General features: G+C 40.7%; 1 protein-coding gene across 5 annotated transcripts in view; it reads left to right on the top strand.

The window, feature by feature from the left end:
* LOC140910300 (uncharacterized) overlaps window positions 1–15259 on the top strand; it is a 118584-nt gene extending 103325 nt beyond the window's left edge. For 3 of the 5 annotated variants that reach the window (XM_078852456.1, XM_078852457.1, XM_078852454.1), the window contains one exon: window positions 10128–10279. In XM_078852456.1, coding sequence (XP_078708582.1) covers window positions 10128–10277 — 150 coding nt within the window. In that variant the 3' untranslated portion in view covers window positions 10278–10279. Of the gene's footprint in view, window positions 1–10127; window positions 10280–13378; window positions 13418–15182 lie in introns of those variants that run through there. The other 2 variants (XM_078852455.1, XM_078852458.1) reach the window with 2 other exon arrangements.
* Window positions 15260–25844: the final 10585 nt, after the last annotated feature.

The raw sequence follows: 25844 nt of genomic DNA, 5'->3' as shown, positions 1-25844 counted from the left end.
CATTTTCCATCCAGCAGTGTAATTAGTTGAGAGTGGTGAGAGCAGATGATAATCCGTGACAATGCAAAGTCCTGAGCTTGAAGCAGGCCCATATCACAAACTTACGCAGATTCCTAAACATACATACATCTGTGCAAAAGTAATGGAATGGAGCTAACAAACCAAAAAGAAAGAGGAAATCTAGAGTTAAGTGCCCCTTATTCTGCAATTTATGCCATTTTGATTATGTATGGTCGACACATGTTGTTAGATTCCCTGAGACCACCAAAATAGACTGGCAAAGAGCTCAGGACAGAGTGTAGCCATGGAAGTTTTTGTGATTTTCTTAATGTCTTATTCAGATTTCTTTGATGCAACAATATTTTGCTGTTACTATTTTTTGTGGTGTTTGTGTGTGGAAGATTTTGGTTTGCTTTGATTTTTTGCATTTCTGTGTACTTGGGATGGGAGAACTTTAAAAGGTTCATAGTTTGGGTTTGGTTTGGATAAATATTTAGAAGTTCAGATGATTACCTAAAGCTTATCCAAACCTCTCAAGTTTGCACATTTGGCTTAGAAGTCTCACTGATTTTCTTATAGTATTTTGGTACTTGTTTCCTGATCAGAAACCAGAAGTGATAAAAGTTTTATCTGACTATACCAGAGCAAGCAACTTCAAGGCAGGGTTGGGCTGGAGGGGGGATCCTTTTTTCTATAAGTTAGTTAACTAGTTTACCCATCCCTAACATATGTAGACCAGGGCTTCAGTTGATGTAAATCAGCATAGCTCCACTGAAGTCAATTGAACTACCCTGGTTTAGCCCAGCTGAGGATCTAGCTCAGTGTGTGTGCACACGTATATCTACTGTGTGCATTGACACAAAGGTTGTGGTGTGTTACAAACACAGATCTGTTCCAGCTTTGGTAAGATCACAGTGGTTCCACTGCAATTATATTGGGTCATTATTTACAAAGGCAGAGTTTTATACATCTCCTCTCCAGTTTCATTTGTTTGAACTGGATTCTCTCAAGACTGAACAGGGAGTTGTAATTTACATCACCCTGCACTAGAGAGTCTCTCAGTATGAGAGCAGGTGGTGGTGTTGCCACCATATTCCTTTGGCAGTTTGCCACAGTAGGGCAGTTTTATTTTCATCTGGAAGTTCCATAGGAGCCCTTGTGAGAGGTTGCTGAGGGAATGTGCTAAGACAGTGCACCCCCTGGCCATGCCCCTTTCCTAGCTACCGCTGCCCCTTTGAGAGGTGAGTTGGATTCTGGTAGTTTCCTCAACACCAGCGAGTGTTATTACCTTTTACCACCACAATCTCTCCACTGGTAGTGGACTTTCTCCCTCTGGGGCTGTGAGCAGGTCAGGTAAACCTGGGCCAAATCTGACCCATATTTATGTTTCCAAAAGATGAAGGAACACAGAGGACAAAACCAGCAAACAAGTGCATGACAGGCCCAGGCCCACAGTTCTTAGTCCAGCAAAACTCCCAAGACACAGGACCAGATTTTCCACTGACTTGCCCATTGTGTAGTGATTCACACCTGTGCAAAGTGAGAACAAACCAGGATTCTCTACTCATTTGTACCAGTGCTAGCATATAACACTCACTTTTTACAAGCGTAAAAGATAAGTAAAGTGCAAGATAGTGGAGAATAAGGCCCCAAAAGTGTAAGTGTTGCAGAACTGGGCCACTGAACTAGATCATTTTAAAAATTCTGCCCTCCCTTTTTTTTTTCTGTCCACAGTTTGCAGATACAGTTAATGTCGCTTGGATATCTAATAGCACCTGCACATCGAGTATTAGACATCAAAGTGACATCTCACACACAGTTATGTGCTCCCCCAAAACTGCAGGCACAAAAAGGGATGCCAGGATGGGGCTGATCTGAAAGTTAGACCTATTATGTATTCTTTTTCTGGTTGTTGTAATCACAGGGCTACTCTTTACTCAAAGCACAACTGCCTCCAGCCCTCAGTGGAACACTCCTGATCACCAGGCCTTGTGCAGTGCCCAGACATGATCCGATTTCTTGAGCACAGAGATCACACGGAGTCTGCAAAGCTAGCACTCACAGCAGCATTATCTTTCCTGAAAAGAGAGTGAGGGGCTGTGGGTCTGTCTTCTCAGCCCAGGAAGTCTGGTCCAGACCCTTTTCTTCTATTTTTAGGTTTATTTCTTCCACATTAAACTAGTATAGCACATACATCAATTATCCCTTCCCCCTAACCCAGGATCTTCTGCAGGAGCCTATCTATTTCTGCTCTATAAATCACTTGCCTGACAGTCATACTGTCATTCTAGGGCCTCCCACAAGAATCAACCTACTTCCTGTAGTTCTCCCACCGTGACCCAGGGGCTACCTGCTAGAGTCTCCCTATTCCTGGGAGCTCTCTACCCCTAACTGAGCCACTTGCTGGCTTTTATAATTACCTGATCCCTAGCTGATCAGACTCAGCTGGAAGATAGCTGGTCCATCACAGGTGAGGCTGGGCCCAATTCCCCTTAAAGAGCCAGCCACTCTGTGACAGAACCTAACCACATTTTCTCTGTGTATCAGCCAGAGGTGAAAGTAAGCCAGTATGGTACGGCATACCAGCAAGAGCCGGTACACAGCCAACTGTACCAGCAGGGGGCAGCTTCCCCAGGTGGGCAGTTTAAAAGGGCCCTGGGCTCCCAGCAGTGGCCAGAGCCCCTGGCCCTTTAAATCACCCCCAGAGCCCCAGGGTTCCTGTCCACTGCCGCAGCCATTGCTACCATGGGGCTCCAGTGGTGATTTAAAGGTCCTGGGGTTCCCGGCCACCACTACCACAGCCAGAGCCCTGGGCCCTTTAAATCACCACCAGAGCCCCGCTGCTGGAGTCCTGGGGTAGTGGCAGCGGCCGGGAGCCCCAGGGCTCCGGTGACAATTTAAAGGGCCCAGGGCTGGCCTCAGCTATTGCTACCATGGGGCTCCAGTAGTGATTTAAAGGGCCCAGGGTTCCCAGCCGCCGCTACCGCAGCCGGAGCCCCTGGCCCTTTAAATTGCCACCAGAGCCCCGGGGTAGCAGTGGTGATTTAAAGGGCCCGGGGATTTAAAGGCCCCACCCCTTCTGCCGCCCCAGCTCAGGACCCTGGCACTGCGTACCGATAAGTTACTCTTACCCCGGTATCAGCTAGCACAGCTGTCCCCACTAGAGGGAAGATGACACAGCAGCTTTATTTTGCATGCACGCCCTACAGCTCTGAGGCCTTGTTGCCTGAGCCAGATTTCCCAGAGCTGTTTTGTCTGAGCCTTGGAGAAATTAAATAATTTACATTGAAAGGAAGCGTATAAAATAATGCCTTTGGGATCAGTGACCTGGCATGTCTTCCGTGCAGCCAGCGTGGCTGTCCTACTGAAAGTGGAACAGATCACTAGCAGACATTGTGTCAGAATGAGGCTTATCTCTGAATCTGTGCATGCTGTGGGTCTTATCCTCTGAGGAGCTGAGCGCCCTCAACTCCCATTGAAGTCAATGCACCTAATCCTGCTCTGACAAGTCCATGGCAAAAGTTCCATAGACTTCCCCTGGAACAGGAGAAGGCCAATGGGTAGTGAGGGCTTTCAGCTCTATCTGTGTACTAAACATCTCTGTGAAATACTGAATGAGTATTGGTTTGCGGTGTATGCTTATTTGCTGGCCACTTTCATAAATAAAAATCTTCACCTTTTCCTGCTCTTTTTGTGAATTGAAACTGGTGAAAGCCTAGTGATTGCGTTATTTTAACTTGCTCCTGGAACAATAAGCTTCAATCTGTAGCAAAATTTTACAGTCAAGTTATCAGTTCCTGGAAACAGGGGAAATGTTAAACACTGACAGAAAGACCCTTCACTAATGGCAATGCTATTTGTGTAACCCTAGAAATATGTGTTGCTGCTGTACAAAAAGAATGCTATTGCTCTCCTGTAGGGAGAAGGCAGGGGCTTGCATATCTAGACAGCCTTCATAGGTGTGATTAGCAGGTAAGACATCAGCTAGTCATGAGGCTTAGGGATGCTAACATAGTTTATATGGTTCTTTGGCAGGGCAAAGATGGCGAGCCTGGCCTTGATGTAAGTAATATTTATGACCAATTTACTCATAATGGTAGGTAAATGATTCCTTCACTGTGTGCAGCACATTTATTTCCCATTTTCTGTGCATGCTGAACATGCAGAGAACATACCAAACATTGCATTGCTGATGTTTGCATATGATAAAGAGAGGTGAGAGGGACAGACTGAACGATGGTATTTTGAGAAAGTTCAGCCCAAGCCTGCAAAGCCCACAAGGCACAGTGCTTACTACCCAAAGGAGTCCCATTGACCTGCGTGGGACTAATCACAGTAGTAACTACTACACCTGGTAAGAAGAGTTTGCAGGGTCAGACTCTAACTAGTGCCCCTCACTAGGAGCAGAACAAGAAGCCACCGACATTTTGTTAAGTAACTTCAACCCTCTTAAAAAAAAAAAATCCTGTGCTCTACAAATGACGCGTTTTTCACAATTTAGGATTTCTTACGGCATGCAGGTGAGAGCCTGTTGTGATCCCATTCCCACCTTTCCCACTCTCATCCCATTCCCACCTTCCCTACTGTCAAAGGCCCCAAATTGCAGCAACCCCCTTCGGAGCCCAGTAATGTCATTTAGTATGTACAACAGTAGGAGTCACTTTGAATCACATTTTACTTCCATTGCCAGAAAATGTCCTTGCTGAATATGAGCCAAGTTTCTGACAAATAGCATGGAGTGCAGTATTCTTTTTCTTTATACATTTTTTCCAGCACTATTTTAAAACCTAACCAACATTGATAGAGAAGCCAATAGATATCTTTGTTCGTTTTTTTTTTTATAGGGTTTCCCTGGTCCTCGAGGAGAAAAGGGTGACCTAGGCGAAAAGGGAGAAAAGGTGACCTCAGTGCTGTTATCTGTTGTTTGATTCCTCAGCCCAGTCCATTTTGCTGTCCCAACCCTATTGTTTGTCCATTAAACCTGATCTTTCTTCCTACTGTGTGCCAAAAGGCAAGTCACGTGTATTTGTTAGACAAAGTCATCAGTCAGAAGGAGAACCAAAACCTCCATGCAGAACCAGTAATACAACACTTGCCAAGACAGGAAGGGAAGAGTTTGTCCACTCTCACCCTAGGATCAGGCTCCTTTTCTGTAACCCATGCCATGCCTGATGAAAGTCCTTCTCAGTCTGTGATTCTCAATGCACGTGTCATTGGGGTAGTAATTTTTTGTGAGGGGGATGCTGACTCAGATCCTCAGCTGGTATAAATCAATGTAACTCCAGTGGGTCAAGACAGATTGGTACCAGCTGAGGATCTGGTTCCTTAGAAAGTATTCTAGGGATTATTTTAAAAAAATTACAAACTTTACAATTAAGATAATTACCTTAATTATTTGCATTCAGTTGCTTTTATGGATTAAAGCTCTTCCCTATAGTTTTTGTAAACCAAACAATGCAATATTTCTCTAATGCATGAGAACCATAAGGTGAAATAATTAGCCTCATTTCACAACCCAAGCTGAGTGATATGCAAATAATAAACACAGTGAAAAGCAATTAATATTCTAGGGCCAGATTGTGATTCTCCCTGGGGCCACAGGGAGAGTTTGCAAAGAGACTCCTTTCGTGCTGCCCACACAGGGGCTTACAACAAGTGTAGTCTCTCTATGCCCACAGGAGGAGAGGGCTGCTCCTTCAAAGGGGGCCTACAAGAAGGTATGACCTTGGCCTTGTACCAGCCTACAGAGCAAGCCACTTGTGCTGGGGAGCAGACTACATCATCCTAAAGGAAGACACTGCAAATGGTGTCGAAGAATATTAGCTTGAGTTTTTAAATGGCTTCACTTTAACTATACCCGTACCACTTTTGTGTTCCTGTTCCATGGACATTCATGTGATCAAGTTTCATTGGCATGAATGTTCACAGAAAGTGAACCTCAGAGTCACATGAGCAAGTATTGGCAGACACAGAACTATAAATATTACACGCATAATGAGTATTCGCTCCAGAAGTGCCTGCGTATCTTACGAGTCAGGGCACAGAAACAATACTGTTATGGCAACAAGTGCTAATATGACATCTGTTGTGAGTCATTGAGGTATAAGCATTCAGGAGGATTAAACCCTCCATAGAAAGGGATCTGTACAGTACTGCACCCAGACATTTCTTAAGAGGATTGTGTGGGTTAAAGCGCTCTTCTTTCTGATTAAATTTGTTTTAGAGTTCTTTTGTTTTGTAGAGTAGCAGAAGGGATAGCCATGCCACCTTTGGAAACCATGTAATCCTAGGCAAGGGATTTCCCAGAAAGCCAAGGGGCTGAGGTAGGAAGGGGGACAATATATTAAGCACTGACATTCCAAGAGAAAGAGTGGTCCAAGACAGGTGCTTCTTGGTAAAAAGGCAGTGGTGTCTAAGCTGAGGTTTTTTGCAGTTTTTGACTACTTGTGTTCAGGGAAATAGGAGGTGTATACTTCTTGGAAATAAATTATACTAGAAAACATCTTTACTCTGCAACACTGATTTCTGCTCCTAGTGGGAAACAGACCCACCAGGTCTCAAGATCTGCTATTGCTTGGCAAGGGGAAACAATACCGTGTGACTTATCTGCCCAACCACCCTTGATTAGCACAACTTTCAGAGCAAACAGCCAAAACTTGGAGAGAAATGTTCATGCATAATCGATTCATAGAATTAAAGAAATTTAACCCCTCTCCCCAAAAACAATATGTTTTTGGAAAATGGATATGAGGAAATCACAATCTGCTTGTCATTGTTCCAAGATCAGAACAAAGAGGCTAATTTTATCCAATACATTTTTCAGTAAGGGCTAAATTAAACTGATAAATCATTCATTGTAACTTATTTTCTCAGCTGTAATGGTTAGGGTAAGAAAAAAAAGTCAAGAGAGCTGAGGCCAGGTCCTTAGCTAGTGTAAATTAGCATAGCTGCGCAGATTTCAATTCAGCTATGTGCCAATTTACCATGATTTTTTTTCTGGATAGCGTCACTTTAAATATTGCTGAATGATATTGACTGCTAGGCTGGTGTCACAGAGATTCAGATTATTAAATTACTACACCGAAAACCTGAGGTTCATTTACACTGCAGAAATTTCTCGCATAAACAACATGAAGTTTTTTAGCAACCAGTGACATCTCTTCTTTCACGTGTGCTCCGAATAATGTTGGGCAGCGCATAAATCTGCAGCCCCTTGGTTCTGGATTAAGTCATAGACTGGTAATTTCTCCTACAGGTGCTCACTAGCTCTGCTACAGTGAACGTGAGTCAGTGTTTGCGTCATAATTTCTTCATAACTTGGCTGTAAAAATATAATTTTTCAAAGCTGCAAATTGACATACAAGGTTATATTCCAGGAGCACTTTTTGAGAAATAGGTTTTTTAAAATGGTTTGATTGGTTTGTTGTTAGTTTGACTGGGTTTTGGGTTTTTTTTTTTGTTTGTTCGTTTAAATTGTATTAATCAAAAAAATGAATCCTCAAAAGTCTGCACTTAAATAATGTGGTATTTTGGATCATTAAAATGGGTTTTAAAAACCTTACTAAATAAGAGGCCAGTAGTTTTACCTTTTGTTTTTTAAAACCCACCTTTTTAAAAGATATTACATTAACAGTTTAAAAAAGGACAAAGATTGATTTTTCTCAACCCAGGTTAAAATTCAATCTCACAAAGTGCTCAGCACCCTCCACTCCCATTGATGTTAAGGGAGTCGGGGGAAGTCCAGAACCTCACTGGACTGCACTCTAAGGGCCTCATGCTCTCTTCTGTGTGCTGAGGGGAGTCTGTCTCCAGGGGAGGGAGGAGCCTGTGTCCTTCCCCTAATCACATAGCAGTCCCTCCACAGGTTTTGGGCTGCACAGTTCTGGAGAGAACAGGAGGGAGAGTGGGGTAGGGAAGCCAGGTAGAATTCTGTTGATTCTCCATCTTTAATCACATGGGGAACACACAGCACAAGTTATAACAGCTCTTAATCTGTTGTCCTTTGTGCTGCTTCTCCCTCCCCCAGATGCTGATCCTCTCACTGGGGAAAGAGCCCAGAGTCAGGACATATAGACTGATCCCTTGAAGCATGGTTGCTGCAGGAGCTGTGCTCCCCAGCATCCATCAGTGCTGGACAGCAGTAGTGACAAATGGGACATTCACACAGATGCTCCTGGACTTCTGGGGATCCCTTGAAATCTGCCTGAAACTCGGGGAAGTGGGGAGTGGCAAGTTAAGGGAACAGCAACAATTCCCCCCATTTTTCTCACCCTCCCCCAGTTCATTGAAGAATTAATAGGAGGATCAGCGAGTTAAAACCGACAGAGGCCTGGTTTACATTTAAAATGTAGGTCGACATAGCTACGGTGCTCAGGTGTGTGAAAAATCCACACCCCTTAAGCACCAAGGATGCTGATCTAACCCTTTGTAGACACAGCTAGGTTGATGGAAGAATGCTTTTTGGCACACAGGAAAGATAAATGAGGAAATTCTGTTCTCATGGTGCCATAAATACAGTATATCTGTCTGTGGAAAACTCTTGTTTACATTTGAATGGTACTGTATTCTGTAGTATTTCATGTATATTATGTGTTTTCCCTTTTGTAAATGCATTACAGTAAGACAGTTTGCTTCTTAAATTTATCAAGTTTTTGTAAAAACAAAATCATTTTCTAAATGGATTTAATCTTTGTGTTGTTGTGAAACTGGTTGAAAGTCCATTTACTGTACTTCATCCTAAACATGTCTGCCTTTTCAGAGGTGCATTCTTTCCTTCTCCTTTTACCTTCCTTCCTTACAATTTCCTTTGTCCTTTTTACCCTTTTCCTTACAAACTGAATCCTTTCCACAGCCACAACCCTTGAAAGCCCTCCCTTGGTTGTTCTCCAGTGTCATACTAATTTTCCTTTCACTGTTTTTCTATTTCTTTGTAATATACATGGTGCACCCACCTCTTTTTTTATTGTCCAACTCCATTTTTTTGTTTTTTAATAGAAGCAGTTTTGGTTTTATTAAACTGCAAGTGAGCCTGAAACTCATTTACCATTGTGATCAAATGGTGTGAAATCAATTATAAAATTGACTCTCCAAATATCACATACTGCTGGAGGGGAGTCATCCTTTCACGGTAGGCCTGTTAGGAAAAAGAAGATTCTTTTTCCGTGTCTCATTTCAATGGATTATCAAAATCTGTGAAATTTGCTGTAAACCTCTCTTTCAGAAGTCTTAATCGTTTGCTTTTTTAAAAAGCAACTCAGTGCAAACTCAGTCACCTGCTTAAAAGAGTGAATAATAATAAACCAATGAAATTTTACCTGCAGTGGAGAGATATTTGGAAATCATGTTTTGAACATGAAATTTAAATGAAAATATTCATTAGCATTTCTAATTTTTTTTCTAATTACAGAAAGATAGGGATCACTGGAAAACTGTATAGCACCTCAACATCAAGCAGTTTGGATCTTCTGAGTCCTTTAGCAGGGTTTGAAATGAAGGGCCAAATTCTGTTCTGAGTGGTATCCATGCCATCCCATTGACTTCAGTGGGTTTGCATGGGGGTAACTGAGGGCAGAATTTGGCCCATACGCTACTGGGACTGATGCATGCAAGGTCCATTCAGTAAAGGACATGTTGGGACATAGTCATCCCTGCTGTGACTCCACTGAATCACACCGGGAATCAGTTGTTCCCACTATTTTCCCCTCCCGCCCCCTAATGGTAGAAATGAGATTGATCTGTTTAGTTGTTCCAAAGGCACCTCTGACTAGAAATTCCTCTTCCTCTGTAGCTCCCAAAGAAAGGGCCACAATCCGCTTGCCATTTCTGTCCTTATCCACAGTTTGAATCAGGAAGTCAGCCTATAATTTCAAACCCTACTTTAGGATTCAAATAATTCATAATACAAATATTCATGCAAAAGCTCAATAATACCAACTGATGCAGGTCTTGCTTATGATCATATCGTTTATTTTTCCACATAATGCACCATCCAAACCAGAACACAGTGGTAAGTGTCCTTTCAGCCCTCCACTGGCAAAAAAAACATCTTTTAAACCAATCTCTTTCATTTATATTTTTTTACCCAAAAGAATGAAACATTTGTTTTATCCAAACCATTGTGTCCACAGGGGGAAAAGGGAAAGAAAGGCAAAAAGGGGCCTAAAGGGGAGAAAGGAGAACAGGGTGCCCCTGGATTAGATGCACCTTGCCCATTGGTATGTCTCACTCATGTATTGGAAATCGCTCCTCCTGCTGTAGATTATAACGGGATAAAGTGAGAGAAGAGGAACAAGCCACAGCTATAGTGTAACCTGATATAATTCAAAGGGTTTCCTCTCCTAGTCTGAAAAATCCAGCCTGGACTATTTTTTGTCCTCCTAATTTGGTTTAAATTAACAGTTTGACGGTCTTAAAAATGAATGTCACTTGTGGAATATTTTTCATGGAATGTGCTGCGTAGACGTTCTGGCTCCTTGTACTTACCTGTCAGTGTTCTATACAAATTGGAAACCTGTTGTGCTAAATAGTTCTTTCTTGATTGGAGGGTCATTTAAAGGCTAAAATCTTAGCTGTGAGACTGCACCTGGGTCATTTCCACATGGGTTTTAATCACTGCTGCTGTAAGCTTGCTCCTCTTGATCTCTTTTTTTTTTTTTTTTTTGCTCCAGTTAAATCAAATACCAAAGACACTTCTTTGTCAGTAACGTTGCAAGTTAATCTTTACAAACAGGGATTCCGTGGAATTAAGGGGGAAAAAGGGGAGCCAGGCCAGCCAGGCCTGGATGGGCTGGATGCCCCTTGCCAATTGGTACAGTATTTCTCTTTCCTACCAACCCTGCATGCGATTCCTTTGTATATAGTCAGTCATTCTCAGTGTAAAGTGGTGTTTTTCTGCGCAGACTTTACATTATCCACTAATACATGCATGTGCATGAACAAATCAGCTGCTTCAGCAATCATAACTGTATCGAGAAGACACATTCTGTCAACACCTGGAACCTAACACCCAGCATTTTGCTCCCACATCACATGGTAGTTTGAGTGTGCTCTTCCAACATAATTTTTCCCTCAGCACTGTTTGTTTTTTTCTCCCAACAAATGCCTTTTGCCTTCCTCACTAAGAATGAAATACACCTCTTTGCGGAGAGCCAGCACAAGGACCATACGGTATTTAAGTCCCACAACATAAATGGTGTGGGGACCTCATGCTGGCTCTCTGCACAGGAGTTAGATTCATCCTAACCTGCACCTGAAACGATTCTGCACACTTGACTCCAGCTGACATCAATGGGAGTTTTGAGTGCATCTTTTTTTCAGGATTGAGCCAAGATGACATTTATGCAGAGAAAGAGATAAATATCAATCTGTCAAAGTTAAATCATAGAGCTTTGCAATAAGCAAAGATATGCGTAAGATCTGCAGGATGAGGCCCTATGAACAAAGATTTTGGGATCGGGCCCATAAATCAGAGTAGTATTTAAATTTGAAACAGAAAACTTAGCTGAGCTTTGTAAGAAGATAATGGTCTGCAGCCCAAACCCTCACTGTCTTCGTTATTTAACGTTTTCAATTTAATGGTCTTTCCTTTGGAACTTACCTCCCTGCAATACACACAATACTCCCCCACTCTGTGTTAGCATGAATTCAAGTTCCCCCCATACTAAAATTCTACTTGTTGACCCTCTCCCTTGTACCAATCTGGCAACACAGATTTTTTTTTTTAAATCTAAATATGTTCTATTTTTTCCAATTAAAATTGAACCGTACATACACATTTCCGAAAGGCTCAAGATATAGGTGTTTTTAATTGTTGGCAGTTAAATTTGGTCTGCATGTTCTGATATTGTTTGTTAGCTAAGCACGATTATCTAAAGATGAATGTTAAAATTAAGTAGGTTTTATATCAAGTACAAAGTTTCTAATCTAAATTGTCAATGGAATTTTAATCTGAAGTATATAGTCCATGTTATATTTTGTTTGCTTCTGATTAATGATAACCATATCTCATATTTTGTTGGGGGGTAATCAAGCATGCCTTCATAATTAAAAAATGTGTTTGTCTTTGTAGTATCATTTATATCTGGAGAATCCTTACACCACTGCTGTGAAAATGTTCTTCTATTGGTGGGATAGATAGTTATCAGAATAAACTTTTAAACAAACAGCACTGTTTCGTGTTCTAGAAAGCAGGTAGTTTTTGCCAGAAAATAAATAAATAAATAAATAAAGCCACCCCACACACAAACACTGTTTCTCAGAATTGTTAGCAGAAAAGAAATCCAAGTATGAAGTAGTATTGCCCTTAACCTAATAAATGGTTGGGGCCTGATTCTCCTCTCATTTATAGTCCAATTCTGTGAGGTGCTGAATTCCCTCGACTCTGTGCACTCATCACATTACAAGATCGGGCCTCTACACCAGTGTAAATCAGGAATAACTTCATTATAACCTGTTTCAGAGTAGCAGCTGTGTTAGTCTGTATTTGCAAAAAGAAAAGGAGGACTTTGTGGCACCTTAGACACTAACAAATTTATTTGAGCATAAACTTTCGTGAGCTACAGCTCACTTCATTGGATGCATTCAGTGGAAAAACATTATAACCTGTGTATTATAAAACATTATAACCTGTGTATCTAAGACCAGAATCTGTCCCATGAGCTAAACTGGGGACACAGATGTGCAAGAACAGAATACAGTGCTGGGAGTATATTTAAGTGCTCGTAACTAGCACAGTCCAAGTTACAAATAGCTTGACAGCCATATGTTATGCATGCTACAGAATAGTCAGCTTCTACCTTAGTGCCTTGCTCTCATGGAAACTTTCCCCACCGATTTTAGTATGAATAGGTTCAGTCCTTTAGTTTTCATTTTATAAAGGTAAGAATTAACGTGTATGAAAATATTCCCATGTGCAGTTTGGATATAACTATCCTATCAATGGGTTAACTTTGTACCAGGACCACAAAAACAGTAAGCGATACACTATTGCTGACTGATCTGTGGCTAAATGTCACTGACTTATGAATAATAGATACACTTTAGATTAACATATAGTCTGCTGGCGGTGAATCCAGCTCTGCTGATTTGACCCCTGATAATGTTGCCATGACAGCAAAAATAAAGCAGTTATGATTTAAAGTTCTTACCATGATTAAGCACACTGTAGTTTGGAATTTGAATTTTTCAGAGGGGCCGGATTGTATGTATTTACAATGTGAACGCACTCAGCCTGTATTGGATGTTGGAATTTTCCTCATCTTAACTGACAGAATTATTAGTTAGGAAGTGGGAGCTATTCATTAGCTAAGAAGGCATGATTGTTTCATCAGATATACTGTCCGGCTCATCTATGCACTTTTTATCTTTTTCCTTGGAACAGGGGCCGGATGGATTACCAATGCCTGGCTGTTGGCAAAAGGTAAGACGTGCCAAATTATTTCTCCACAGAGGTACCATCCCTTTTCTTTGGCATAAGAGAACCCTTTTGACCTTACACACTCTGATTTCAGTAAGAATAGCTTACAGATTTTGGAATACACAGCAGTCCAAGTTATAACCTCTTCTCAAATATTATTTGCATGGTGAATTTGTAATATGTAGAGGTTATAACAGCAACTGATTTATGCAGTATTTGAAAACAATTGGCACCTGAGTTGCTAAGAAGTCAAAGACCATCATTCTTCCTCACAGCGAGAGCTACATCTCCTTCAGCCCCTGCACATGAGCTGGGAGACAGTATCAGATCTGCCCATCAGGGGTGTGGCAGAGTCTTACCAAAATGTTCATATTGACCTATCAGGCTTTGGGTTTTCTAGGTTATCCAAAGGGACAATGCATCTTGCTTCCTGTTTGTCTCTTTCCCAACCCCCAAAGTCTGCTGTTGCATTTTATTACTGCTTGCTGCTGATTTTTCAGCAATGCTAGGTAATAACATTGTTACTTGGTAAAGATTTCCGCTATTGAATGGTCGAACTCTGACAATGCTAGATTTAAAAGCATCAGCATTCAGAGCAAATGTATCCGTGAACAGATATTTATTCCTCTCTGAATACTGATGCATGAATTCACTTGAAAGAATAAACCATGTGTGAAATCCTGTCTGGGTATGGAAAAACTCTCATTGACTTCAGAGGAGCCAGGATTTCACCCCAGGCATTTTTCAAAAGATGATTCTGGATAGTTGTGGTCACATAGTAGAGTCTGGCTAATAATGAAGAGTGTTGAATATTTTATTTGAAAGACACCAGTTAGCAAGTGGAGCTGTGGATCAGGAGGGAGTGTAGCCCTCAAGCCAGGAAGCAGGTATGCTGCCAGTAGTAGGCATGCTGACTGGCAACAGATTACAGGTATAAAGTTATTCAGCTAAGAGGAGCTATAAACACCACTCAGTGGGCAGCAGCATACTGTGGCAGCTTGCACTGAGTTGTCCTGCTTTATAGACATCATACATCGCCAACAGTGAGCTGCTCTACCTTTTCCCAACCTGCCCACCCCCAAGCCAGCTACTGCAGAGCAGAGCAGGGTTAGCCCTATGTGCAAAGCTGAAACAATGTGTAGGTGAGACTGAAAATAAAAATTCTACTTCTAAGCTGGGAAAACGTGTGCGGAAGTGTAGCTGTATTTGCAGAGAAAGTCAATACACCTGCAGCTTCCCTTTAACTAGTGCCTCTCTTGACAATTTAGAGGCACTGTTTCAGCTGTGGCTCTCAAAACAGGCAAAGCAACTCCGGAGCTGCTGTAGTACTTGAAGCTATTTGTTACTCATATTTGAAGATGACCAGATCTAAAATTGATGGTGGTGTTTACACAGCTACCCATCTTGTTGCTAGAGGTAAACAGGAGCCACTATTTGCTTCCCAGGATAATAAGCATTGTTTTTCTTCTCAAAAGAGGTCAGTATCTGCCTATAATTCTTTAGGTAACTGACAACTGAAGTAGGTATGCACATTAAATCAGTGATTCTTAGTTTCCCAGAAAGAGTTATTCAGAGGCACTTTTGTGACCGCATCTCTGAACAATAATTAAAAAAACCCACAAAAGTATTATAGGCATTTTGGAAGCACATTTGTGGCTTAGAGAATAAAAGATGTTTGGGGTTCTGCCCTATCTTTATATACTTGGAATAGAAGTTTGGCTACTAGAGTACTAACCTGGCCAATTTATCTCTTTTTGTCTCTTTGCAGTGATGAATCTAACCTTAGAAGCATGAAGTTGTGTATAATACTCCACTTTTTGTATTTATAGTTGAAAACAGAAATTTTATTTTACAAGTCTGAGATATGTTTACATGTAGCTGCTTCTACTTGTTTGCAGTAGTCCATGTGTACATTTTCTTCACTTACATCTGCAGTTAGGCAATATATATAACCACAGGAGAAATCTGCAAAAATAAAGATTAGTCTCTCTATAGAGATATCTATACAGAGATAAATCATGGAGATTTAGTTTTTTCTGCAAGTTCTCTTATTTTTGGCTTGTGGACCTGCATGGACAATGAGTGCCATTAACTAGTTTACATGAAATTGTGACCAAATATGAGCTAAATGCTATGAAATGCACTGTACCAACTGTCATTGGAATTTACTGACTTTGCTTCCATGTTCATCTTAAACACCATCACTGATTCATGCCATCATCCCTGCTTGTACAGACTAAAAAAAAAAAAAAAAAGCATGAATTGTGTGTTAAACCTGCTTGTTGTGTGATCACTCCACATGCTAAATGGCTGCTCACTGTGACCTTTGATCCAAAGTTCTGAATTATTTCCTTTTGTTATCTCAAGGGAGTCACACCGTGGCTTATTGCCAAAAAGAGATAAAGGAGAGGAGATTAGAAAAAGGTCTTGAATTTTTGGGGAACACAGTTCCAACTGCAGGTGGATGGCTTCCAGTTGTGTGGGTCATGTGCACCCCCCCTTGGTCAAAAAGGGGTCATGCCTGTTGATCAGCATTGGTTTTTCTTGCACTGCTCACTGTCACGAAGACATTCAAGATAGATGGGTTTAGATGCCAAGTGCTGTCAACTGTTTAACCAAGAAGGAAAGAAGTTTGAAGGAGAAACCAGACTTCCTCTGTGGGCAGTTTGAAAAGGTTGAAAAGATGCCAAGTGGATCGTTTGACCGCAGGCCCCATTTGAGATTAGAAACTTCTCAGTCTGATTCAAGGATTGCAGCACATATTGTATTTTTGGGTTGCTAAAGGAAAGCATTCTTGGCAATGGGGAATCTTAGAACACTCTTCTATGGACTAATGAAACTGATGGGATCTGTATGTACTGTAGTGTGTGCTTTGGATTATCCAATTTAAATTACACGACTCTTGTATTTTGTGGGGGGGGAATGAAACAAAATTAACCATAGCTTTCAAAACTTGCAGAAGATTAATTTCAGTAGCCTCTTTCAGATTTGTTGTGACAAATATTTAGGCTTTGAAGGAAGTACTTCACACCATGTGTTCCTCTTGTTTCAGAATTATCTATTTTTAGAGTCTCTGAAGCCTTTAAATTGGAAAAAAAGTTATTTCATTTTACTTTCACAAGCTGATTTATTCACATAGTTCTTTTTCTGCAATTGCAATGATCTTGCTGAACATGGTTACCCAAAGAATGTAGAAAAGGAGTGAGCCCAAGTGATTATCATGATATGGTAGTCACAATACACTCTATAAGGTGTAATTATTTTTCCATTTCTGATCAAGTGACTAGTACACAAAAGAAGCAGAAACTGTTTTGTTTCGCTGCATTTTGATTACTGGAAACATTGAATTGGTGCATAGTTTGTAGTTTGAGCCTCCCTGAAAATTTGTTTGTTTCAGTTACAGTTTTGAGTCTTCATATGGTGTATTTGTGGACAGATTAAGAGATTAATTTGCATGAAACAATTCTGTATTTGATAGATGCAAATCCTTTTTAGATCTGTTCAAATAATGTGCATATTGAGATGATCACAAACTTTTAATATACATTTCTGAGAGTTCATTTTATAGGCAGACCAAAAACAGAGTTGCAGAAAAAGAGTATTTCTCCATCAATGTGTAGGCACCCTGCCATTCCTGGAAATATGCATAATTTGTTGCTCAGTGGGTTTGTAGATCATCTGGAAGTGGGGACCTTTCATGATTTCACTCTCAAGTGGATAGTTACTACTACATTAGAATCTCAAGTCACTAGAACCCACACTGTAGGCATTTCTTTCATTCTGCATAATATTTTTAATGCCATTTCAATATATCAAAACCATGTCAAGAAAATAGCTTTTCAAGGAGAGAGAATAATTAATTTTTTTACTTCTATAAAGATGATTTCTTTCATAAGTCTCCATTTTAGTGTCCTAGAGAGAGCCTGCTTCCAGGTGCAATTGTTTTTTAAAAGGCCCAGTGATGTTTTGCTAGAAATGGATGTTTTACTCTACTTAAAAAGTAGTAACAACCACCACCAACAGCTTGATCTTGCAACCCTTGCACAGGCTTGTTATGTACTGTTTTAAGTCTGAGTGTTCCAGTATGGAAGTTTCACCCATGAAGGGGATTACAGAAACAGGGCAAAAGCAGCATTCCACCCTGCCACCTCCGAGTTTTATTCTGGTTTCTTGGGAAACCTTCAGGCTGTCCTCTTAACAGGAGAGAATCCTGCTGTCCATGTCCTAAAATGACACATAATGATTAAGTGCATTATGCATATGGGGACTGGAAGTAGCATCTTTCTGTGGCACACCAATTTCTGGGAACCACCAGCAGCAAGTTACTGGACTAGATGGTCTATTGTCCAGTGCAGTATGGTAATTCCGATCTTCTAATGAGAAAAATTGCCCCGTTAGCTAAGACATTAAGATAAAAGGTAATAATAGCATGGAGTCCGCTAGTTTTAGTGAAAAAATCAGGATACGTGCATGTTCTCCCTCACATTCTGTGCTTGCAGAATAAATGAGGAAGGTTACTACCGTGTTAGCATGCTGAATATGGTCGCAAAAACTTGGAATTGCCCATGAAAGTGAGTCATTTCAAGGCGTTCGCACCAAGCTAACGCACTATTAAATGCGTGCTGTCCCTTATCACCCCAATATTTTTTGCTGTACCTGACTTGACATCAACTTTATAAATCCTCTTTTGTAAACAAGAAAAGCATGAGCCTTCGTTCCGATACTTGTGTTGAGGCTCCCCTCGTGTGGAATATCACCGTACGTACAGTTCTGGTGATAGTACTTGGTGACTTCAACACAGGGCAACATTCAGCTCTGGTGTAAGTGTGCGATAGTCAGTAACACAATGACCCACAGAATACGTGTATCTGTAAATTTAAAAACAAAAATAAGTAACATAAATTGCTTATTTTTACTCCCTCCAGGTAAGAATGCTTCTGCTGTCTGTTAACGGTGTCTTGGATTTTGGCTAATGTCAGGAAAGGATCATTCCACTGAAATGACAGGGTAGACATGCAGCGTTATCAATATAACCAGTCAGATTAGAATAGTAATACATACCTATTAAGTGGTATTGAAAAGGTGCCTACAGCATGCAAAGCAGGGGGGAATCTAGAAAAGGTTGATGTGTAGTATAGACAAAATAGCTCAAGTTGAATATTTCATAACGAAAAGCACCCTCTGAAGACTTGCAACATGTTTGTTTAGTTTAAAGACAATTGGTTTTGGTGCTATTACCGGTATATCATTGTTTTTGTTTGGCAGTACAGCTTTGGTTCGAACCACCTTTTTTTTATTATTACAGTTTTAATAGCATTCCTCATTTGCTTTGTTTAATTTTGTGAATATGCAGAAACAGTGGTTCATCTACCAACCTTTTCAGTTGTAAAAATGTGTAGAGGACATGAATTTACTTAGGTTTTGTATCCTTCGCTTTGTTTTTGTGATTATTTCTTGTTCCTTTGTTTAAGGTTTTCAGTATTTGTTTGGTACCAATCTTCTTATGTATCTTTAACTTAAGTGTATTGCAGTCACATTGAACAGTGGCCTTTTGTCTTTATTTTCATAAGCTAATTACGGAGGGGGGGGGAGAACTTTCTTACAGGATGCTTTTAAACCTCATTTTTACAAAGTAAAGCCTGAAACATTCGTTCACTATATTGATAAGTTATTTTTCTTTTAATATTTTTTTAGTGTATTGGTGATTTTGATGTCACTGTCTGACAATCTGGTGAGGCAGAATGACTCTGTGCATCCAGCTGTTGTTATATGTGTTTTCTCTGTATACCATAGAAGTATTCTTGGAAAGCTTGAAAGAGGTCAAATCAGCATGTCTGCATCCATAAAAAGAAGCATATGTGCTCTAATAGCTTAAAACGGGTTATCTTCAAGAGTCAGTGTTATGTACAGTGTGAAAAATTGAAGCTTTATAATATTGAATACACACAAATTAGGTACCTCTGTGTATTTGTTGTCTGATGACAGTGGGACATACTACAACCCTGCCTCTGGCAGTTCTTAACTGCTTAGGAGCAGACAGTGTGGTCTAATGGCTAGAGCACTGGGCTGGGAGTCAGAGGAAATGGGGTGAAATCCTGGCCCCATTGAAGAGAATGGGAGTTGTTCCATTGACTTACACCATGGTTTCATTCCCTGGATTCTATTCCCAGCTGTGCCACTGCCATGCTGGGCAAGTCACTTCACTGTGTGCCTCAGTTTCCCCACATGTAAAATGGGGATAATGATGCTACTTACCTCCTTTGTAGAGTGTTTTGAGATCAACTAATTACAAGTGCATAGAAGAGCTAAGCATTATTAATCGTGAGAGAAAATCCATTGACTTCAATGGGACTGTGGATGCAGGAACAATATCGCTTTTCTGAAAACGAATAAGGTCCTACAGGACATGCAGAAGTTGACATTTTCTTTCAAACTTCCTTACCTCCACTACTTGTCCATCATACAAATGTATTGGTAAATCTGTATCTTTACATTTTACCTGAGGAGAATACTTCAGTTTTTACAAAGGGGAAAAAAAAATATCTCACAGAAGTTCTGATCTTTGCAAAGAGACACGTCAGAAGCAAGCATGGAGTATGGTGGTTCTGGATTCTGATTCATTTTCCTGGGGCCATTAAAATAATAAGCCTATCATCTGATTGTTTTCTTTCATATGGCAACTTGTTTTTATGAATCGATGTTACAGTAATATGAAAACAAAGGTTCTCTCAAACCTTCTGTTATTGAAGTATTTTACGTGGTGGTTGCATTAATTAAATGACGTTGCAAACAAGTGTCTGCCACCTTCATTTCTGATAGAATTTGAACATAGATTCCACTTCTTTTGTGGAGTAACATATTAAAAATAACCTTCTGGAGTGTTGTTTGTTTTGTAATTTTAAATATATCAAGTTAATGCTGCTTAGAAACAATTGTCTTTCTTTGGAGAATGGGGGCCTTACCCAACCTGGGACCTTTAGTGTTTTATTTGTTTAACCAAGAAGTTATATGAATTTCCCAGATACCATTGGTACTTGCACACTTCTCTGAAGTATTATTGAAGAGGTTGGTTTGTAGAAGAAGAATGTTTACATATTGTTAACATTTATGTGAATATTCTTATATTATTGTACATGTTTGGGAAAATATAATATCATACTGCCTAATAACATTTTTTAAAGATGTATGTATCTGACTTTTTTTCCTTTGGAAAATATTATATATTTTTATTTGTATTTTTTACTTTTTTCATCTATAAGTGCAGTTATTTTTGTATTGCAAATGGTCTCTTGTAAGTACAGTAGAGGACATGAAAATGCAATGAAAAGTAATTTGGCAAGAGTTACACTGCTTTTGGGAAAACATTGGGTCAGTCTCATGTAATCAGTTCTGTTACAACTCTTTGGAGTGTCTTATCACTGTAAATAATGGCATAAAACCTGTTTTGCCCAGTAGTGTAAATAATTGCAATGTTTAAATAATCCATTTTAATTTGTTATTTCCACTTTATTGTGGCCTCTGGTTCAAACGGCATGGTTTTGGTTTTGTTTTGAAAGTTTCTCCTTGGTTTTCAGTTTTTAATATTGTTTTGTTTTGAGTTTTGTACTTGGGTTTTTGGTCCTAGCTTGTGAGAAGTTGATCTTCAGAATTATTTTTACACTATTTATGACTTATTTTCATAATGTAAAAAGTGTGTAATTATTAAAATATTAATCCAACCATTGATGCTGATTTCCATAGTTATAAAGTTCTCAGTGTTGATGCAAAAATTTGTTCTAGTGTGTCTGGATTCAAAAATGTATGTAGAGTGTTGTGACTAATTGTAGCATGAAATACAGTGCCACTTCCTCCAGTTAATATTCATACCAGCTCCGATTCCTCTTACATCAGTGTTTCTCAGCTAGGGGTTGTGACCCACAGGGATCCATGAGGTGTTGAAAAATTTATAACAGTCTAAACCAAAAATCTTGTTCTCCCACACCGTTACTTTTCAAGATCAAATATTCCCTGTCACTCCCTCAAAACACAAATGAATTATGGTATATGGGTTTATCCTTAATAGATTGTTATTTTTTTTTAACTTTTACAGAAAATTTAGGGCAGTGATACTCAGACTAAGGCTTTCAAGCTGCAAGTGGCTCTATAATGTATTTCCTGCAGCTCTTTGCTGCACATCATATTAAAACACTGTGATTGAATATATAGCGCTATAGTAAATGAAAGAATGAATTCACACACCTGTGGCTCTTTTGGGTAATGTTGATCACTAATTTGGCTCCTGAAACTCTGAGTTCTGAGTATCACTGATTTAGGGGGTTGCAAAAATTTGACTTCAAATAAAGGGTTGCCAACCTGAAAAGTTTGAGAAATAGTCTTACATTAAGCTGTTTATGGCGCACCATAAACAGGAGAGAGAGATGTGGTCTGTGGTGAAACAGCTGCAGTTTTGTTAAACAGATATTGTAGTTAGAGCACCAGCAATCACAATAGTTAAAGTTGTAAAACGGTTTCTGGTCTAGAGCCCTGTTCTTGGACAGACAGAGCTTTGTAACACACACTCTTGGAGGGTTTGGGTGTTTGAGATTTTCCATGCTTCTCCTCTTCCTAAAGGATAACTTTTGGTTGTGAAAAGTTCAAGCAAAGACATTTCAACCCTTTGAGAGAGAGGTGACTGAAAAAAATGCATTTCCATTTATAACATTTTGGATCCTGTTTTTAACAGCCCTGCAGCCAAAATGATCATTTGAACGTTGCAATTTTGCATGGACAATAGTCCTCAGTGAGACACAGAGTCTTGTTCTGGCAGCAGTTGGTTTGATTTGACTGAATTATGAACATTCAAAAATTGCACCATGCAGAATAGAGTGTTGCTGAGTTGGTTAAGTGTACACCTAAGGAACAAAGCACTGTGTGTGTGTGTAGGAAACTACTCATACTGGCTGAGACAACTTTCCAGATGTTTTTGGAAAACCCAAGATCTAATTAAAGGACTTGTTCTCTTTTTGCTTTCCTCACCAGAATCCCTGCTTGGCTCAGGGGAATTAATACAGGGCTGAGTGGTGAGGTCATGACTTCTATTCTCACTTCTTTGTCAACTCTAAATCTCTGTTCTCAATCTAATTGAGTGACACCACATACTCCTAAAGGGAATGAAAAAAAAATGCTGGTCCCTTTCACAGATAAGGGTAATTTAGCAAGGGGCTGTAAAGTGGCTTGCCCACTGTTACACAGGAGGCGTAAGGCAGGTCTGAGCCCAGCACTCCGACCCTTTTGTGTGCTCATCCTGTGCTGTAATGTAATAAACCAAGATGTTTCTCCAGTATATGGCTTTAAAGTTCAGTCCTCATTTTGCACACAGTGTAATGCTTTAGCCGCCCTTGCAAAGTACGGGGAGTGCTACAGCCTAGTCAACACGCTGACCAGCATTATCCACTACACTGGAGAAGAGTGGAGACAAAAGAAAGAATACAATCAAACATGAAAGTAGTACATACCAACCACTGAATAGCTAAACAACTGGAAAGGGTAATGCACCGATGAGACCAAGAGCCTCTTTCCTGCCCACTACAGGCAATCTCAGGGCGTGTAACAGCTAGCCAACATGCAAAATAAGGCAGTCCCAAAGGGGAGTGGAAGGATCTCACGTGCGTGCACACACGCGCACACACATAGTATAGCCCTACTGCTACAAAGCAAACAGGTGCTTGGTAAATAAACCAGAGACTTTTCCTGCTCTCAAGTTTTATCTTTATTCTGGCCCAGGGAACTGATTGGGGCCCTGATGCTGTTGTCAGGGCTGATTTTCCCCTAATGCTGTTAAAGACCTGCTGAGCAATCTATACTTTTGAGTGCAGGAATAGGTGCACCTCACTCCCTCCAGGAGCACCTGGCAGGATTTGTGTGGGTGTGCAGACCTAAGAGTGCCAGTTTTATTTGCAACAGCAGGAGGGGTGAGTACCTGGGGAAGACCTGGGTTCTAGCTGCTTATTGTATTTCTTTTCTAATTTGGAGTGTGCTCCCATCAGAAGTTATTTGGGCATGTGTATCTGTTAAAACAAGTTCATAAATATGAGGTAATACAGGGACTTTCAGGACTATAACCCTACCCTTCACAGCCTCAGGCAAAGTGGATGAAGCAATTGGGCTTTGTGTGCCCTAGACATTAACAAACTAAAGTCTGTTGGATCAACTGAGAACCTCTTGCAGAGTGAAGTGAACTCCCCCATGCACTGCTCAGTCACATTAATGCTCCACCCCCTGGTTTGTGGCCAGATGAGGTGTATAAGCCAAACAGTTGCCAGAGCAGGAGCCAGAATGAAAGAAAGGCAAAGTAGGTACCCCGCTATGCCTGCATTTGGACCTGCTCAGTCTCCCTCCTGCAATGGTGAAGGATAGTTACTATGTTGCTGCTGCCCCACCCTCAGAGAATTAGCAAACTGAGCTGTAGTCCACCACACTCCTCCCTGTTGGAGTGGGAGCCAGACCAAGCTAAGGCATTGCTAACCAGGGCTATAAATATAGTTTCCCTGTACCCTGTCAGGTCTCTCAAACAGGCAAGAGAGGGTATGAGTATCGTCACAACCTGAAAGGGCACATGCAAAAGGTGGTCTTGAATATAATGCACATATATTGAAAAAGGGGTGTGGCTTGTGACTGGATGGTTTGGGACTTCACATAATGCCCTGTAAAGTCATACATGTGAGCCCATCTGCAACTAATCGGATCAATTTAGGACAACCTACTTTTGGGATTATGCCAAATGTCAGTGTCATGCTGTCTGGAGTGGTTTACAACTCAGAGTGCCAGTCTCAGACCAGACTGTCAGACAAAAGGTTAGACACCCCAAACTGGTGGTATATTCTAGCCTCATGGGGGCATTCTGCACCACTGTGCATGTGTAGAATTTATGTCCTCTGCAGATTTCTCCCCTGCCCCTTGCAGAATACTACAATTGCAATTGCACCTTTTGCCCACCAGGGGCTGCAGTGGTGCTAGAAGAGAGGGCAGCTAGAGCAGCCAGCTGAGGAAAGGCTGCTTTCCCTCACAGTACCCTGCCCATGGGGCCAAGCGAGGAGGCATGGGATGGGGAGTGTGGGGGGAGAAGAGAAGAGGTCACAGACTAGTTCAGAAGAGCTAGTGAGGTGATAGCACTGAGCCAGGGACTGAATGGGGAGGAATGCAGGGCTACATGGGAATGGATATAGATATACCTGACTGAATGGGAGAGCAGCAATCAACCAGGGTCTGCATAGGAGAGGTTCCCCATCTCTAACAATTCTCCCCTCCCAAAAAACCCCCGTATCTTCCATACTTCTCCCACCCACACCCAACAACCCTCCAGGTTCACTCACAGGTTCCTGCCCAGCAATTACTTCCCTCTCCTTTAGCTCCTCCTTTGCACTGCTTCTGAGGGGCGTGGGAAATAAGTTTCTGTATTGTAGTTTAAAGGACTTACTTAAAGATCCATTTTAATATGCCTAGCATGGGATCTATTTGTAAAAAAAAATGTTTCTTGAATCTTTGTCTGTATTGACATACTTGCTGACAGGTATTTTGACATAAGTTACCAAAATAATTGAAACTGTCAGATTATGTTGTGTTTTGACAAATAAGATATGCGGAATTTTAAAATATTTTGTGAAGAATTTGATTTTTTGGTATAGAATTCACCCAGGAATAATACTATAATTAAATTTCACCAAGCCAGTAACAAATGTGCATTCCTGGATCACCATACCAGTATTCCCATGGAGTCACAGACAATCTCCTTACTACCCTCCAACCTGTCTTGCCACCCAGAAAAACTGAACTTAGTGATAAGAGGTTATTAAAACCAAAAATCACACCATTTCAGGTTACTCCCAACCCCAAAGGGGTCAGGCACTTACCCCAGGTCAATAGATACTCAGTCTCACACCAAAGACAATGCTGACAGCCAATTTCTCTAATAAGCTAATAGTTTATTAGTGAAGAAAAAAATCAGTTGAGAGGTTAAAGCTGGTAAAATACATTAACAGGTGAGTCAAAGTTTGTAAGTCCAAAATGATAGCAGAGATGTAGTAATCTGCCACTTTTCGATAAATCTCTCAGGACTACCCAAAATAACTTTTGGGGTGTCTGTCTTGCACCTGCAATGCTTCCCTGTGAGTGTCCATGAAGTTGAGAGATGAAGGCTCTTTCCTATCTTCGCGCACACACAAAAAAGCTTGTTGACAGGTTCTGTGTCCACCTTTTTGCATACTGCGTAGGAAATAAGGTGAAGTTTAGTTTGTCTACTTCTGGTTGAAAACTAATCTGTAATACTCTGCTCTTGCTTGCCTTTCACATAAGGACCTCAAATGCCTCTACAGGCACCCCTGGTAGGTTGGTAAATTTTATTCTACCCATTTTGTAGATTGCCGCAGACTCAGCTAAGGGCCTGATCCTGCTT

The sequence above is a fragment of the Lepidochelys kempii genome, chromosome 4 (assembly GCF_965140285.1).
Source record: "Lepidochelys kempii isolate rLepKem1 chromosome 4, rLepKem1.hap1, whole genome shotgun sequence".
Taxonomy (NCBI): domain Eukaryota; kingdom Metazoa; phylum Chordata; order Testudines; family Cheloniidae; genus Lepidochelys; species Lepidochelys kempii.
The sequence above is the reverse complement of the archived record's forward strand: the minus strand, read 5'-3'. Positions and strand labels throughout refer to the sequence as shown.